The 17,315-nt window shown below is 44.0% G+C and overlaps 2 protein-coding genes across 2 annotated transcripts; both read right to left on the bottom strand.

The window, feature by feature from the left end:
- Positions 1-348: 348 nt before the first annotated feature.
- On the bottom strand, positions 349-6,759 carry LOC124665224 (DNA (cytosine-5)-methyltransferase CMT1-like). Its single transcript, XM_047202647.1, has 22 exons — positions 6,274-6,759; positions 6,089-6,126; positions 5,875-5,983; positions 5,040-5,147; positions 4,830-4,964; positions 4,629-4,728; positions 4,166-4,374; positions 4,014-4,079; positions 3,695-3,928; positions 3,480-3,538; positions 3,340-3,406; positions 2,795-2,866; positions 2,585-2,671; positions 2,395-2,482; positions 2,024-2,118; positions 1,891-1,923; positions 1,698-1,741; positions 1,554-1,623; positions 1,362-1,465; positions 1,062-1,248; positions 670-742; positions 349-566 (listed from the first exon to the last, which is right to left on the bottom strand). Exons 1-22 carry the CDS (start codon positions 6,757-6,759, stop codon positions 349-351), a joined length of 2,682 nt encoding a protein of 893 aa, XP_047058603.1.
- Positions 6,760-9,958: 3,199 nt separating this feature from the next.
- On the bottom strand, positions 9,959-15,800 carry LOC124665234 (DNA (cytosine-5)-methyltransferase CMT1-like). The gene is made up of 20 exons (XM_047202658.1): positions 15,315-15,800; positions 15,118-15,155; positions 14,900-15,008; positions 13,925-14,032; positions 13,713-13,847; positions 13,520-13,619; positions 13,056-13,264; positions 12,904-12,969; positions 12,585-12,818; positions 12,370-12,428; positions 12,230-12,296; positions 11,690-11,761; positions 11,498-11,584; positions 11,308-11,395; positions 10,935-11,029; positions 10,802-10,834; positions 10,609-10,652; positions 10,465-10,534; positions 10,277-10,380; positions 9,959-10,163 (listed from the first exon to the last, which is right to left on the bottom strand). Exons 1-20 carry the CDS (start codon positions 15,798-15,800, stop codon positions 9,959-9,961), a joined length of 2,409 nt encoding a protein of 802 aa, XP_047058614.1.
- Between the last annotated feature and the right edge of the window lie 1,515 nt (positions 15,801-17,315).

A 17,315-nucleotide genomic window follows, 5' to 3' on the forward strand; every position in this document is an offset into this window, starting at 1 on the left:
GGGCGGGCGTGCCTACAAAGCAATATTGTGTATAGTCGGTGCACTGTAGAAGAATGATGTGGGTGTAGTGCTGATCGGACAACAGAACATGTAAATGAGCAGGCTCGAGAGTGTACCAACGAATATTCGGAAGAAAAGGAAGGCTCCCAAAGCCAAGTGCAATCTGTTTTCGCTGTCTGTGTACTCGCCGACGACGAGTGTGCGCTGTGCCCATCGGAAAGAGTGAGATGAGAGCAAAAAGTAGAATCTGAAATCTGAAAGAATAATAAAGAGAGAAATGAGGATAATTTCAAATGGGACTTACTTCTTTTTTTTGAACTGAAATTGGACTTACTTCTTGGTGCAAGCTTAGCTTCCCGCATCATCGCGAGCATTGCCTTCCCGAGCAGAGTCCTGATGCTCCGTCAAAGCCACAGCCTCCCCAGGCAGAGCACGGTGCCCCACGTCGACGTGCCTGGCCGACTCTTGGCCTCCGACGCCCAACGCATTGTCTGAACAGGCTTCCGCGTCAGGAATCTGCTCGGGAAGTCTATGACTAGCGTACCTCCTGCAGCTTCTCATCAACCCTGTCAGACAACATGGTCAGTGTAATAGAGACTGTCATTTTTATACAAATATCAATATCCACACTAAAGAGTTCACAGATTGAATATTCAGTAGCAGTAGTACACAATTCAAGAGCAACCAGAGAATTCAGACTAACAGATAATTCAAGCAAATTCAGAGAATTGAAGGCACACACCTTCCAAAAGCAAAAGATTCAGATTCACACAGTCATAAAAGCTCATGAAGACAAGGGATGTAGCAGCAGCTAGCAATGCACCAAAAACATAAATAAACACTGGTGTACGGTAATCAGAATAAACAAGACCACCGATTCCGTTTCAATACTAAAATTTGAATGAATAGTAGCAATGGTAAAATAAATAAACTTGGCTACAAGTTTCAGCCTTTCCGTGATCTGGACAACTCAGTGTTCCAGAATAAATGACAATGTTTCGGCAACAAGGATATTGGTGAAAATCAACAGTCGGTAAAAATAATTATTCTTCCTCCACTACTTCGCCTGCAGGAGATCCTTGAGGCAATCTTGTAGCTGTTGCTAGGGCCGCAGGGACGAAGTTCCCAGGCAGTTTGAACAAGGGGCGCTGCTCTCCACTGAATTCACCCTGCTGGTATGCCTGTCCCAGTGAATATCCCAGGGCTCGGGCTACAGGAACAGCGACGGCGTTTCCAACTTGGATATATCTATGTAAAAAAACATGTGCAACAAAAAAATCAGCTTCACAACAAAGAAGGTCCACTGTCCTTGAACAAGCCAAGCTGTTTATGGGCTATTATATTGTATCCGATCAACTCACTTTTGTTTTATGGGGCCAAACAGCCTATAGTAATCCGGGAAGCCCTGCAGCCTTGCGTTTTCTCTAACGGTCAGAACTCTGTTCTGATTGGGATGCAAAATGGCCTGCATGCGAAAGTCGCCGTCAAACAGAATATATATATTGGCAGGTCAAAGAATCATACAAGCACCAGAAGTTTTATCAAGATCTTACTTGGTTGTGAGGCTCGGCTCTGGTCACAACAGTAGACACGGTTTCATCCCACCACAGGCGTCCAAATGGTCTACACAGCAAGACAGCGAGGATTACTGATAGGAGTTCTACTAAGAATACAACACATTCAGTCAGTATGTTTACTTCAGTGACCTCCCCTTGACGAACGTCATAGCATAATCAGGGACCTACAGGAGAAGCAAGGGTGATTAAAACATGGGAAATATACACATTGTTACAACTGGTTAAACCACATCAGGTTTACCAAAGGCTTCCCCGACGAAAGATATTGACGAGGAATATTCGGATCAAACTCAACGCTTTTATTTTTTCCTACCCGGACACCTTTCAAGTCGCGGAAGTTTGCCCCCTGGAATACAATAATTGCTTAGAAATTACAGGTTATATGGTAGATAAAAAGAATGACGTGTTCAGCCTTAACTTGCCTTTTTTTGGGGAATGTGCTGCACTCTTTGGTAATCATCCTTATTCAGTTCGAGCGGCTGATGATCAAATAGTTGTCCTTCCTTTGGAGTGGAATCTCCAAGCGAGTTGTCCCCCATGTCTTAAAATGAATAACAGAGAAAGGTAACCCACAATGTCATAGATTAACTCACAATAGAGACTTAATCAAGAATTCACTTGCAAACACAAAAAAAAATGAAAACTATGGCAAGGTGACATCATTGAACCACTAACATGACTGAAAATACAAGAAAAACATGACTCTGCATATGCTATGAATGGTACAAGAAATGAATAGAATACTCATTACATCAACATAGAACTACTTGTTCATATTAAGTAGTCACACTCAACAGGTTACAATATGTGGGTTTACCTTTGCGGTTGAGACGGATATAGCGCTGTAAATCCGTGTTGGGTCTACCTTTATATGCCATCACATCTTTAGGTTGATGGTTTTCAACCTGCAGAAAAACAATATAACTTATAGTGAGATAGAAGTTCACAAACTGTCAGGCAGCAGTTTAAAAATGACCCAACATGCAAGGAAACTAGTTAGTGCCTACCTCCGGTAAATCATCTATCGCGTCTTTAAGAAAAAGAGCTTTGTCCAAAAGCTTAGATTCCGTTTCATCACATGCAACTAGACATTGCTGAAAACAGAACATTAATTTAGCAAGACATAATAATAATAATAATAATAATAATAATAATAATAATAATAATAATAATAATAACAATAATAATAGCATGGTGTGAGTAATGTATTCTCGTACCGAGAATTTAGTTGGCACGTGTTGTCCTCGCTTAGTAGCAACATGTGTCGGAAGCGGAAACTTTGGGAGTACCTACATTACCAGATAGATCTTCTTAGCAATAGTCTTACATGTAAAATTGAGCATAGAAAAGAGAGATACCACTGATGGAACAGCTCCCCACAGAAAGGCTCGCATCCTAAATTGTGGTAACCCGTAACATCCTGCAACCATAATCCCAAGTCTAGCTTGGTAGCGCATGGCGACGAGGAGACTTAATGCATAACGCCCAAGGAACCCATCAGCAAATTTTAGAATGTCTACGACGTTCTCCATAAGAACGTATTTGGGCCTCAGGTGGTTGACAATCTGCATAAACACAAGGATCTGTTTGTTTTTTTCATCCGCCAGCGGATCTTTATGCTTCCTGTGTCTATTAAGTCCGCTAATTCCTTGACACGGAGGACCTCCACAGATAACATCAACATGACCCTTTGGAATAAGGAATACATTAATAGGTGGCACAAGAACAAGATCCCAAAAGGAACAAAAAGGGATATACTTACAGGCAAGGGTAAAATGGATTCCCTATATCCACTCTCCACAAAATCTTTAATACATTCCGGAGAATCTCTGAAATGTTAAGTAGGGTAAGATACTATTGACAAAACAAAATAAAGAGGATTGTAATGAAGCAGATACCGACCTAAGGCCATCAAGGGGCTCCCAGGTATCATGGCTGGAATCATATGTTTTCCACCGTACCTATATAAATAATATATATCTTCAACCAAACTTTGCTTACAAATGTTCTAAATTAACAAGTAAAGTACATCACTAAACATACATGAGAAATAATAAAAGTAAGCCTGAAATCCGAATTATAAAAATAGGAGCTCTAAACGGTCGAGCTTGCAGTACCTTAAACCACAAGCCATCTGTTTCAATTTTGTTTGGATCACCATAGCATATATCAACAAGCTTCTCAACCTCAAAAGTACCCTCCAAAAGAGGTTCATTTACTCCATTTTCGTCATCTTCATCATCATTCAAAATCCGTGGTAGACAAGTGCTATTATGGACGTCATATTCCTTACAAAGTTTATCCCACTCCTGAAGGAGTTTAAGAAAATTCTCGGCCTTCTCAGTTCGTACCTACAAATTAGAGGTTAAATCATACAAGTTATTATGTGTGGTGATGAAACAAGGAATGTAATTTAGAGCCAATTGCAGTTATTACATGTGTGCGTGGGTGGTTGTGCTTTAGACTGTCGCAAGCATATTCGTTCATGTCTACAGCCCATTTCTGCACAAGACAAGAATAGTAAGATTGTCGATTACAGTAATTTCAAGCCAATGTGAGTCCTAATACCTGCTAAGGAGGAAACTTACTGTAGTCAATTTTAAGCCAGACAATGGAGCACCCTGGCAAAGCCCGGTTGACATGGCACCACAGCCAGAGTATAGATCCAGCAGTGTCGCTGTTTCCATTTGTGCATCAGGTGGTACTGGAAGGTCAGCAATTGCTTTTTCCATAGAAGAGTCAACATTGTCACAAGAAATATCTGATGTTGTTTCGCTGCCTGTTGGTCCACCATTTTCTACAAAAGAAAAAGTAATCAGCAAACATCAAGAAAATATCATGGTACACAATATTTATGAACTTTTAGTTTTCCAATTATACTTTCGGATGTATCAGAACCATTAATGTATTGTACCGTTTCAATAAAAAAATTATGAATAGACCATACGAGTATATGGCATTTTTATTTTATATTATATAAGTTGCATAATGCAACAAAAAGAAAAGTATGATGATGGCAACATAAAATAAATAAGAACTACATATGATTACCTGGTGGCACATTGGCAAATGTGGAATATGCCACGGAATACGCCATGTCATAATACAAGTCTGAATTTGATATAAGCTCAGCCTTTTCTTGTTGTGTTAACTGTAATTGTTTCACCATACAGCAACGTGTAAAAATCAGCAGAAACATGAGAGGTAGTACGTACACATTCATTAATTTGAAAGAATGAGTGCATCACTTACGTTTGGGGCAACATAAGTAATTTTTACTTTCGAGATAATTGACTCAATCAGGTTATCATCCTTTTCCTCTGAAAGGAAAACACGCTTATGATCGTGTTCATGATCAGGAACCTCCAACAACTTGGGTGTGATAACCTGCAAATTGGTCTTAGGCACATATCGAAGTGTACTTATTTAGAAAAAAAAGAACACAGAGTGGTTGACACATACCGTATCAGCCACACGGTAAAACCAACGGCAACAGAAATATGATTTATGTTCAATTCCTTGGAAAAATTCGGTAATCCTTCCAATATAATCATCCTCGCCAGGAGGAGCCTGCAGCCACTCAAAACAGCAATATCATCATTACCACAATTGGTTAAAATAGAGCTAAGCAACAAGATAAAATGCACGAGGGTTAACTAGAATATTTGGACCCTCAATGGTCTGTGCAAAAGAAACGAAAACAGCGCAAAATATCCACAGCATTTCTTAAAATGTTAAATTAAATAACACAGCACATAGTAAACTCTAACATTTGAACTGAAGATAGAAAATGAGTTTGCATGCAGAGAGGTGCACACGGAGCTCATATAAAAGCTGGACCTTATTATAAATAAAGAGCAGAGGAGCACAGAGCAAGCTTCTAATGAATGAACAATATCTAGTGGTGTAAACTAGAATGCCTGTACGAAAAGGAACCCAGCAGAGAAATATGTAGTGTACACCTAGGCTCTTGATGGATCAGGACATTCAATTCAGAACTTGATTTACACAGATATCTTCATTCTCATGAAGGAACACAATTTAGCACAGCTGTACACTGAATTTAGCATGGTACAGTACATCACAGAATTAGTATAAGCTATGAGCCTGCTGGTTTACATGCATGCATGCACAAACAATGCCAGAAACAAAAAGGACTTGAGGAACTAGCATAACAAGCTGCACTAGCTAGTCATATGTCTGGGTACACTAGAACCATGCATTTACGATCGAATTCTCTAGCAACAGAAAAAATACATAATGACAATCGATCCTGAAAGTGATGACGGTTGTTTACCCGGACGTAGACATCATCCCCAAGATCAAAAGTGGCGCCTTCCACGATGGCAGATCTGTAGTGGCACCGAGCACGCTTTTCCTTTTCCTCCTCCGCCACTGCATTAGACCTGCAGAGACAACAGGTACGTACAATGATTTCAGTTAACGTACGTGTTAAAAGCACTTCGAATTGAGTCGCTCAGTTACAGCACAATAAACAGGTGCTCGCGTACCGCTTCTTCTTAGTGCTAGCTTTCGGACCGTCAGAATCCTGCAAACAAATTAAAGGTAGAAGATGGGATTTTCTTCAGTCATCATGATGATAATACCCTGACCATGCAAGAACATGCATGCCTACGATCTATATATCTGCAAGCAGAGGGGCGCGCGCGCTGGGATCGATGGATGTAGGTATTACCTTGGGTTTGTACTTCTCCGGCCACCGCCGCCGCGCCTCGTCATCTGGCATCGGGTCGCCGACGAAGTGGTCGTCGGACTCGGAGGCGCCCTCCCTCCTCAGCCCGGTCCTCCGCCTCGTCGCCACCTTCCTCTTCCTCCTGGCGCGAAGAGTCCCCGCCTTGGCCTGCTCCTCCGCCTCGAGCAAGGCGGCCTCCACCTCCTCCTCCTCCTGCCTCCGCATCTCCTCCGCGTCCGGCTCCGACGCGCACATGTCGTCGTCGATCGCGCCACCCTCCTCCTCCATCATAGCCGGCGCCTCGGCCAAGCGCCGCCTCCGTTTCGGCTCGCCCTTGGCCTTGCCGCCCTTACGGGCACCGGGCTTCACCCCCGCATTGCGCCGGCGTTTTCCGCCGCGCTCGGGCTCGTCGTCGGAGTCCGCGTCAGCGTAGGACAGTTTGGGCCGGGGCCGCGTGGAGCGCCTCCTCTCGGGCGACGGCGATGACATGGTTGCGGACGAGATGAGGAGCGACCGTGGTTGAGGCCTTGCGGGGTTTGGCAGGGTAGTGGTGGTGATGGTGATGGTGGGCGGGGTGGAGTATTTAAGGAGAGCGGCTGCGGCGGGCGCTTTGAACGGCGACGTGCAGAGGGTGGCAGAGCGCACGACCTCCTCTGCATTTTTCTCGCCGCATTGCACCTTGGCTGTTCCCGAAATCTCCTCTGATTTCGGAGCTTGCCGTTTTGTGCAGCGCGAAGAAGGAAGAAGATCACGATCGCCGCGCAATCAGCTGAAGCGGTTTGAATTTCGAAATCGCGCGCAGCGAGGAATGGTGCTCGATCCTGGACGATGGATTGATTGGGCGTAGACCGATTCTTCATTTACTATTGTGTCGACCGTCAACGATTTGTTGCCATCCGTGTTGAGTTAAAAGAAGGAATTGTATTAGTTGCCAAAAAAATCGCAATAACTAGCAAAATCACAGTAACTAGCGAAATCACAATAACGATCTGTTGCCATCCGTGGCTATGAATTCCACTATATTCGGGTTTCTTTTCCATGCAGAAACAAACGGTCCAGGATAACACCATTTCAGAAAGCATAAAAAATGATCCCATTGCAAATAAAGCTTGGCTCTGGTGGTTAGGTTCCTTGTGGTAGAACCAGCTCACCTAGGTTCAAGTCCTAGACTTGGCATGGGTGTTGCATTTATCTGAATTTATTTCAGAATTTAACCGGCGCTATGCTTTCAGTGGTTGGTGACGTGCCCGTCAACAACGAGACGCCAGTGGTGACTTCGTCAACCTCAAGATATGCCGGCTCAGTTCCTCGCAGGTGCTCATAGGGGTAGGGTGTGCGTGTGTGCGTTCATAGAGGTGTTTGTACGTGCGTGTTTGTGAGCGTATGCGTTGTACTATGTTCTAAAAAAAACTGATCCCCATTGTTGGGATCCGTCGTAAGTGACGACGCCCCCCCCCCCAATCGTTCGCACCATTTGCACGAGAGGTTGAAGTGGACATAGGGCCCACTTATCAGCGATGATGGTGCAATAGGTTTTAGCCAGTATTTGTTTCCAAGGAAAAAACGCCATTTCAAAAAGCACGGATTCGCTGGTAGACACGGTTTGACAACGATTCAAGCCGGTGCGTCCAACTATAAGTGTTGATGTGGCACTCATTGATTGCATTGTTTGACAAGGCCGTTAAAATCGAAGGTCCACCTATCAGTGGTCCTTCTCTTGTGTGCATTTTGTGTGCATGCTAACCAGCTCGTCTTTGTGCTTGTCGCTAGAAGCCCCACACCTCGCCACCACTCCGTGACACCACTCACCAATTCAAATTTCTCCATTTTGGCGCTAAACACCTCGCTCACTACGATAACTTTTGGACGAAAAACATCGGCATGCCCTGAATTTTGACCCAAAATCAACTTAACCTAGCAAAAGCACACACGAAATTTATATGGGCTTTCTATTTTCGTGCCCTCGGTTTCTTAGTTGTACTCTGTTTTCCCTAGCTACTTAGAGCATCCCCACTCGTTGGCGCTCCCCACGCCCAAATCCGGCGAAATTTTCGTCCGGATTGGAGGAAGATTTGGCGTGGGGAGGAGTAGTTTCCCAGCCGTGTGCTCCCCAAGCGGCGTTTCTCGGGGAAAAAGACGATGGCTCGGGGAATCCGGACGAAAGAGGAGACACGTGGGCGTGGACGGTTGGTTTAGCTTCATCCGGAGTCCCCGGGAGACCCCCGGGAAACCGAGGATGGCATGGGGAGTCCGGACGAAAATAGGCTCAAATCCGGACCAAAACGAGGAACCGGGGGCCTGACTGGGCCGTTTTTCGCCGTCCGGATGAAAAAAAGTGGCCGTGGGGGGCTCTGTGGGGAGACGAGTGGAGATGCTCTTAGTTTTTTCTCAGTTTTCCCCAGGCCCTTGTCTGAAACCCGCAGAAGCAGGTCGGACGGTAGGATTTCCGTTTAGTTGATCGTTTCGTGCTGACGTGTGGGGCCGCGTCGTGTAGGGCCGCGTTGCGTGGGCCTGATAGAAAGGGACCGCGTGGGACAGGACGAGACCGCGTTTGATTGTACGTGAGCAGGAGCTGGGTTCTGTCTCTCTCGGCCCAAATTGGCATATCCCTTTTAAGAGCACCTTTTCCCCCTTTTTCTCTGTGTCTTTTTTCACCAAACTATTATCAATTCTAGTGAGAAGCTTCCATTTATGTCTTTCTTCAATTATTTTGTTCCTTTTGGCTCGTTTTTTGCTAAATATGGCAGCAAATCTAGTACTTCCTCTGGTCCATATTAATAACATCACCAAACTTGGTTTATATGTACTCCCTCCGTGCATGTATATATAAGATGTTTTGGTTTTTTTCTTTAATTCATCTACTTTCGTTTGTATCTAGTCTAGGTTTTAGTGTGTAGGTTCACTCTTTTAGTTTGAATGCAGTCCACTCTAAAACATATAAGCAATCAAGGGCACCCAACAATCAAGTATAGTACAATAGGGATAGATAATAGGTAGATAATAAGCTGCATACAGCAGCCAAAATAAGGTTCTTAGGTTCTTGACAACACCAACATATTAACAACAACAAAATAAAAAGCTGCTTTGCAGCAGCACACGTCCTGGACTCCGCCTACTCCATCTGGCTCCTCCTCCAGTTCTTGCTCCCCTGTCCCTTGATCTTGGGCACCTTGGGCTTGAGCGGAGGCATGCGCCTGGCGGCGATCTCCACCCGCTGGAAGTTGCGGAGGTGAATGCCAAGCGCCTTGTGCTTGACGCGGAAGGAGTAGAGGTTCACCGTCGAGCAGACCTTGGGGAAGGTCCTTCCGATGTCCTCGGCATGCGTGAGGAGGCAGTAGTACACAATTCAAGAGCAACCAGAGAATTCAGAGAATTGAAGGCACACACCTTCTAAAAGCAAAAGATTCAGATTCACACAGTCATAAAAGCTCATGAAGACAAGGGATGTAGCAGCAGCTAGCAATGCACCAAAAACATAAATAAACACTGGTGTACGGTAATCAGAATAAACAAGACCACCGATTCCGTTTCAATACTAAAATTTGAATGAATAGTAGCAATGGTAAAATAAATAAACTTGGCTACAAGTTTCAGCCTTTCCGTGATCTGGACAACTCAGTGTTCCAGAATAAATGACAATGTTTCGGCAACAAGCATATTGGTGAAAATGAACAGTCGGTAAAAAGAATTATTCTTCCTCCACTACTTCGCCTGCGGGAGTTCCTTGAGGCAATCTTGTAGCTGTTGCTAGGGCCGCAGGGACGAAGTTCCCAGGCAGTTTGAACAAGGGGCGCTGCTCTCCACTGAATTCACCATTCTGGTATGCCTGTCCCAGTGAATATCCCAGGGCTCGGGCTACAGGAACAGAGACGGCGTTTCCAACTTGGATATATCTATGTAAAAAAAACATGTGCAACAAAAAATCAGCTTCACAACAAAGAAGGTTCACTGTTCTTGAACAAGCCAAGCTGTTTATGGGCTATTATATTGTATCCGATCAACTCACTTTTGTTTTATGGGGCCAAACAGCCTATAGTAATCCGGGAAGCCCTGCAGCCTTGCGTTTTCTCTAACGGTCAGAACTCTGTTCTGATTGGGATGCAAAATGGCCTGCATGCGAAAGTCGCTATCAAACAGAATATATTGGCAGGTCAAAGAATCATACAAGCACCAGAAGTTTTATCAAGATCTTACTTGGTTGTGAGGCTCGGCTCTGGTCACAACAGTAGACACGGTTTCATCCCACCACAGGCGTCCAAATGGTCTACAAAGCAAGACAGCAAGGATTACTGATAGGAGTTCTACTAAGAATACAACACATTCAGTCAGTATGTTTACTTCAGTGACCTCCCCTTGACGAACGTCATAGCATAATCAGGGACCTACAGGAGAAGCAAGGGTGATTAAAACATGGGAAATATACACATTGTTACAACTGGTTAAACCACATCAGGTTTACCAAAGGCTTCCCCGATGAAAGATATTGACGAGGAATATTCGGATCAAACTCAACGCTTTTATTTTTTCCTACCCGGACACCTTTCAAGTCGCGGAAGTTTGCCCCCTGGAATACAATAATTGCTTAGAAATTACAGGTTATATGGTAGATAAAAAGAATGACGTGTTCAGCCTTAACTTGCCTTTTTTTGGGGAATGTGCTGCACTCTTTGGTAATCATCCTTATTCAGTTCGAGCGGCTGATGATCAAATAGTTGTCCTTCCTTTGGAGTGGAATCTCCAAGCGAGTTGTCCCCCATTTCTTAAAATGAATAACAGAGAAAGGTAACCCACAATGTCATAGATTAACTCACAATAGAGACTTAATCAAGAATTCACTTGCAAACACAAAAAAAAAATTGAAAACTATGGCAAGGTGACATCATTGAACCACTAACATGACTGAAAATACAAGAAAAACATGACTCTGCATATGCTATGAATGGTACAAGAAATGAATAGAATACTCATTACATCAACATAGAACTACTTGTTCATATTAAGTAGTCACACTCAACAGGTTACAATATGTGGGTTTACCTTTGCGGTTGAGACGGATATAGCGCTGTAAATCCGTGTTGGGTCTACCTTTATATGCCATCACATCTTTAGGTTGATGGTTTTCAACCTGCAGAAAAACAATATAACTTATAGTGAGATAGAAGTTCACAAACTGTCAGGCAGCAGTTTAAAAATGACCCAACATGCAAGGAAACTAGTTAGTGCCTACCTCCGGTAAATCATCAATCGCGTCTTTAAGAAAAAGAGCTTTGTCCAAAAGCTTAGATTCCGTTTCATCACATGCAACAAGACATTGCTGAAAAGAGAACATTAATTTAGCAAGACATAATAATAATAATAATAATAATAATAACAATAACAATAATAATAATAGCATGGTGTTAGTAATGTATTCTTGTACCGAGAATTTAGTTGGCACGTGTTGTCCTCGCTTAGTAGCAACATGTGTCGGAAGCGGAAACTTTGGGAGTACCTACATTACCAGATAGATCTTCTTAGAAATAGTCTTACATGTAAAATTGAGCATAGAAAAGAGAGATACCACTGATGGAACAGCTCCCCACAGAAAGGCTCGCATCCTAAATTGTGGTAACCCGTAACATCCTGCAACCATAATCCCAAGTCTAGCTTGGTAGCGCATGGCGACGAGGAGACTTAATGCATAACGCCCAAGGAACCCATCAGCAAATTTTAGAATGTCTACGACGTTCTCCATAAGAACGTATTTGGGTCTAGTTGACAATGTGCATAAACACAAGGATCTGTTTGTTTTTTTCATCCGACAGCGGATCTTTATGCTTCCTGTGTCTATTAAGTCCGCTAATTCCTTGACACGGAGGACCTCCACAGATAACATCAACATGACCCTTTGGAATAAGGAATACATTAATAGGTGGCACAAGAACAAGATCCCAAAAGGAACAAAAAGGGATATACTTACAGGCAAGGGTAAAATGGATTCCCTATATCCACTCTCCACAAAATCTTTAATACATTCCGGAGAATCTCTGAAATGTTAAGTAGGGTAAGATACTATTGACAAAACAAAATAAAGAGGATTGTAATGAAGCAGATACCGACCTAAGGCCATCAAGGGGCTCCCAGGTATCATGGCTGGAATCATATGTTTTCCACCGTACCTATATAAATAATATATATCTTCAACCAAACTATGCTTACAAATGTTGTAAATTAACAAGTAAAGTACATCACTAAACATACATGAGAAATAATAAAAGTAAGCCTGAAATCCGAATTATAAAAATAGGAGCTCTAAACGGTCGAGCTTGCAGTACCTTAAACCACAAGCCATCTGTTTCAATTTTGTTTGGATCACCATAGCATATGTCAACAAGCTTCTCAACCTCAAAAGTACCCTCCAAAAGAGGTTCATTTACTCCATTTTCGTCATCTTCATCATCATTCGAAATCCGTGGTAGACAAGTGCTATTATGGACGTCATATTCCTTACAAAGTTTATCCCACTCCTGAAGGAGTTTAAGAAAATTCTCGGCCTTCTCAGTTCGTACCTACAAATTAGAGGTTAAATCATACAAGTTATTATGTGTGGTGATAAAACAAGGAATGTAATTTAGAGCCAATTGCAGTTATTACATGTGTGCGTGGGTGGTTGTGCTTTAGACTGTCGCAAGCATATTCGTTCATGTCTACAGCCCATTTCTGCACAAGACAAGAATAGTAAGATTGTCGATTACAGTAATTTCAAGCCAATGGGAGTCCTAATACCTGCTAAGGAGGAAACTTACTGTAGTCAATTTTAAGCCAGACAATGGAGCACCCTGGCAAAGCCCGGTTGACATGGCACCACAGCCAGAGTATAGATCCAGCAGTGTCGCTGTTTCCATTTGTGCATCAGGTGGTACTGGAAGGTCAGCAATTGCTTTTTCCATAGAAGAGTTAACATTGTCACAAGAAATATCTGATGTTGTTTCGCTGCCTGTTGGTCCACCATTTTCTACAAAAGAAAAAGTAATCAGCAAACGTCAAGAAAATATCATGGTACACAATATTTATGAACTTTTATTTTTCCAATTATACTTTCGGATGTATCAGAACCATTAATGTATTGTACCGTTTCAATAAAAAAATTATGAATAGACCATACGAGTATATGTCATTTTTATTTTATATTATATAAGTTGCATACATGCAACAAAAAGAAAAGTATGATGATGGCAACATAAAATAAAAAAGAACTACATATGATTACCTGGTGGCACATTGGCAAATGTGGAATATGCCACGGAATACGCCATGTCATAATACAAGTCTGAATTTGATATAAGCTCAGCTTTTTCTTGTTGTGTTAACTGTAATTGTTTCACCATACAGCAACGTGTAAAAATCAGCAGAAACATGAGAGGTAGTATGTATTAATTTGAAAGAATGAGTGCATCACTTACGTTTGGGGCAACATAAGTAATTTTTACTTTTGAGATAATTGACTCAATCAGGTTATCATCCTTTTCCTCTGAAAGGAAAACACGCTTATGATCGTGTTCATGATCAGGAACCTCCAACAACTTGGGTGTGATAACCTGCAAATTGGTCTTAGGCACATGCTGAAGTGTACTTATTTAGAAAAAAAAAAGAACACAGAATGGTTGACACATACGGTATCAGCCACACGGTAAAACCAACGGCAACAGAAATATGATTTATGTTCAATTTCTTGGAAAAATTCGGTAATCCTTCCAATGTAATCATCCTCGCCAGGAGGAGCCTGCAGCCACTCAAAACAGCAATATCATCATTACCACAGTTGGTTAATAGAGCTAAGCAACAAGATAAAATGCACGAGGGTTAACTAGAATATTTGGACCCTCAATGGTCTGTGCAAAAGAAACGAAAACGGCGCAAAATATCCACAGCATTTCTTAAAATGTTAAATTAAATAACACAGCACATAGTAAACTCTAACATTTGAACTGAAGATAGAAAATGAGTTTGCATGCAGAGAGGTGCACACGGAGCTCATCTAAAAGCTGGACCTTATTATAAATAAAGAGCAGAGGAGCACAGAGCAAACTTCTAATGAATGAACAATATCTAGTGGAGTAAACTAGAATGCATGTACGAAAAGGAACCCAGCAGAGAAATATGTAGTGTACACCTAGGCTCTTGATCCTGAACGTTAGCATTAGGCGGCGATCCCCCCCTTTCTTTTGCTTTTCTTTCGTGGTATAACTGTGTTGTATTTTCGTTATCTCCATGGTAATGAAAATTCGATCCCCCTGGAGGGTCGTTTGGAAAAAACACCTAGGCTCTTGATGGATCAGGACATTCAGAACTTGATTTACACAGATATCTTCATTCTCATGAATGAACACAATTTAGCACAGCTGTACACTGAATTTAGCATGGTACAGTACATCACAGAATTAGTATAAGCTATGAGCATTCTGGTTTACATGCATGCATGCACAAACAATGCCAGAAACAAAAAAGACTTGAGGAACTAGCATAACAAGCTGCACTAGCTAGTCATATGTCTGGGTACACTAGAACCATGCATTTACGATCGAATTCTCTAGCAACAGGAAAAAATACATAATGACAATCGATCCTGAAAGTGATGACGTTTGTTTACCCGGACGTAGACATCATCCCCAAGATCAAAAGTGGCGCCTTCCACGATAGCAGATCTGTAGTGGCACCGAGCATGCTTTTCCTTTTCCTCCTCCGCCGCTGCATTAGACCTGCAGAGACAACAAGTAGAAGGATTTCAGTTAACGTACGTGTTAGATAAAAGCGCCTCAAATTGAGGCGCCCGAATTACAGTACAAGAACAAACAGGTGCGCGCATACCGCTTCTTCTTAGTCTTAACTTTTGGACCGTCAGAATCCTGCAAACAAATTAAAGGTAGAAGATGGAATTTTGCTTCAGTCATCGTGATTAGTCCTGACCATGCAAGAACATGCATGGCTACGATCTACTATCTGCATGCAGAGAGGCGCGCGCGCTGAGATGGATGGATGGAGTGGACTCCGTACGTAGGTATTACCTTGGGTTTGTACCTCTCCGGCCACCGCCGCCGCGCCTCGTCATCTGGCATCGGGTCGCCGACGAAGTGGTCGTCGGACTCGGAGGCGCCCTCCCTCCTCAGCCCGGTCCTCCGCCTCGTCGCCACCTTCCTCTTCCTCCTGGCGCGAAGCGTCCCCGCCTTGGCCTGCTCCTCCGCCTCGAGCGCGGCGGCCTCCTCCTCCTCCTCCTCCTGCCTCCGCATCTCCTCCGCGTCCGGCTCCGACGCGCACATGTCGTCGTCGATCGCGCCACCCTCCTCCTCCATCATAGCCGGCGCCTCGGCCAAGCGCCGCCTCCGTTTCGGCTCGCCCTTGGCCTTGCCGCCCTTACGGGCACCGGGCTTCACCCCCGCATTGCGCCGGCGTTTTCCGCCGCGCTCGGGCTCGTCGTCGGAGTCCGCGTCAGCGTAGGACAGTTTGGGCCGGGGCCGCGTGGAGCGCCTCCTCTCGGGCGACGGCGATGACATGGTTGCGGACGAGATGAGGGACGACGGCGGTTGAGGCTTTGCGGGGTTTGGCAGGGTGGTGGTGGTGGACTGATGGTGATTGTGGGCGGGGTGGAGGAGGGGTCGAGTATTTAAGGAGAGCGGCTGCGGCGGGCGCCTTGAACGGCGACGTGCAGAGGGTGGCCCGGAGCAGAGCGCACGAGTGCACGACCTTCCTCTGCGTTTTTCTCGCCGCAGTCGTCGTCTACCCTGCATGCGTCAAGAAGTTGTTCCGAAATCTCCTCTGATTTCGGAGCTTGCCGTTTTGTGCAGCGCGAAGAAGGAAGAAGATCACGATCGCCGCGCAATCAGCTGAAGCGGTTTGAATTTCGAAATCGCGCGCAGCGAGGAATGGTGCTCGATCCTGGACGATGGATTGATTGGGCGTAGACCGATTCTTCATTTACTATTGTGTCGACCGTCAACGATTTGTTGCCATCCGTGTTGAGTTAAAAGAAGGAATTGTATTAGTTGCCAAAAAAATCGCAATAACTAGCAAAATCACAGTAACTAGCGAAATCACAATAACGATCTGTTGCCATCCGTGGCTATGAATTCCACTATATTCGGGTTTCTTTTCCATGCAGAAACAAACGGTCCAGGATAACACCATTTCAGAAAGCATAAAAAATGATCCCATTGCAAATAAAGCTTGGCTCTGGTGGTTAGGTTCCTTGTGGTAGAACCAGCTCACCTAGGTTCAAGTCCTAGACTTGGCATGGGTGTTGCATTTATCTGAATTTATTTCAGAATTTAACCGGCGCTATGCTTTCAGTGGTTGGTGACGTGCCCGTCAACAACGAGACGCCATGGTGACTTCGTCAACCTCAAGATATGCCGGCTCAGTTCCTCGCAGGTGCTCATAGGGGTAGGGTGTGCGTGTGTGCGTTCATAGAGGTGTTTGTACGTGCGTGTTTGTGAGCGTATGCGTTGTACTATGTTCTAAAAAAAACTGATCCCCATTGTTGGGATCCGTCGTAAGTGACGACGCCCCCCCCCAATCGTTCGCACCATTTGCACGAGAGGTTGAAGTGGACATAGGGCCCACTTATCAGCGATGATGGTGCAATAGGTTTTAGCCGTATTTGTTTCCAAGGAAAAAACGCCATTTCAAAAAGCACGGATTCGCTGGTAGACACGGTTTGACAACGATTCAAGCCGGTGCGTCCAACTATAAGTGTTGATGTGGCACTCATTGATTGCATTGTTTGACAAGGCCGTTAAAATCGAAGGTCCACCTATCAGTGGTCCTTCTCTTGTGTGCATTTTGTGTGCATGCTAACCAGCTCGTCTTTGTGCTTGTCGCTAGAAGCCCCACACCTCGCCACCACTCCGTGACACCACTCACCAATTCAAATTTCTCCATTTTGGCGCTAAACACCTCGCTCACTACGATAACTTTTGGACGAAAAACATCGGCATGCCCTGAATTTTGACCCAAAATCAACTTAACCTAGCAAAAGCACACACGAAATTTATATGGGCTTTCTATTTTCG

The sequence above is a fragment of the Lolium rigidum genome, chromosome 1 (assembly GCF_022539505.1).
Source record: "Lolium rigidum isolate FL_2022 chromosome 1, APGP_CSIRO_Lrig_0.1, whole genome shotgun sequence".
Taxonomy (NCBI): domain Eukaryota; kingdom Viridiplantae; phylum Streptophyta; class Magnoliopsida; order Poales; family Poaceae; genus Lolium; species Lolium rigidum.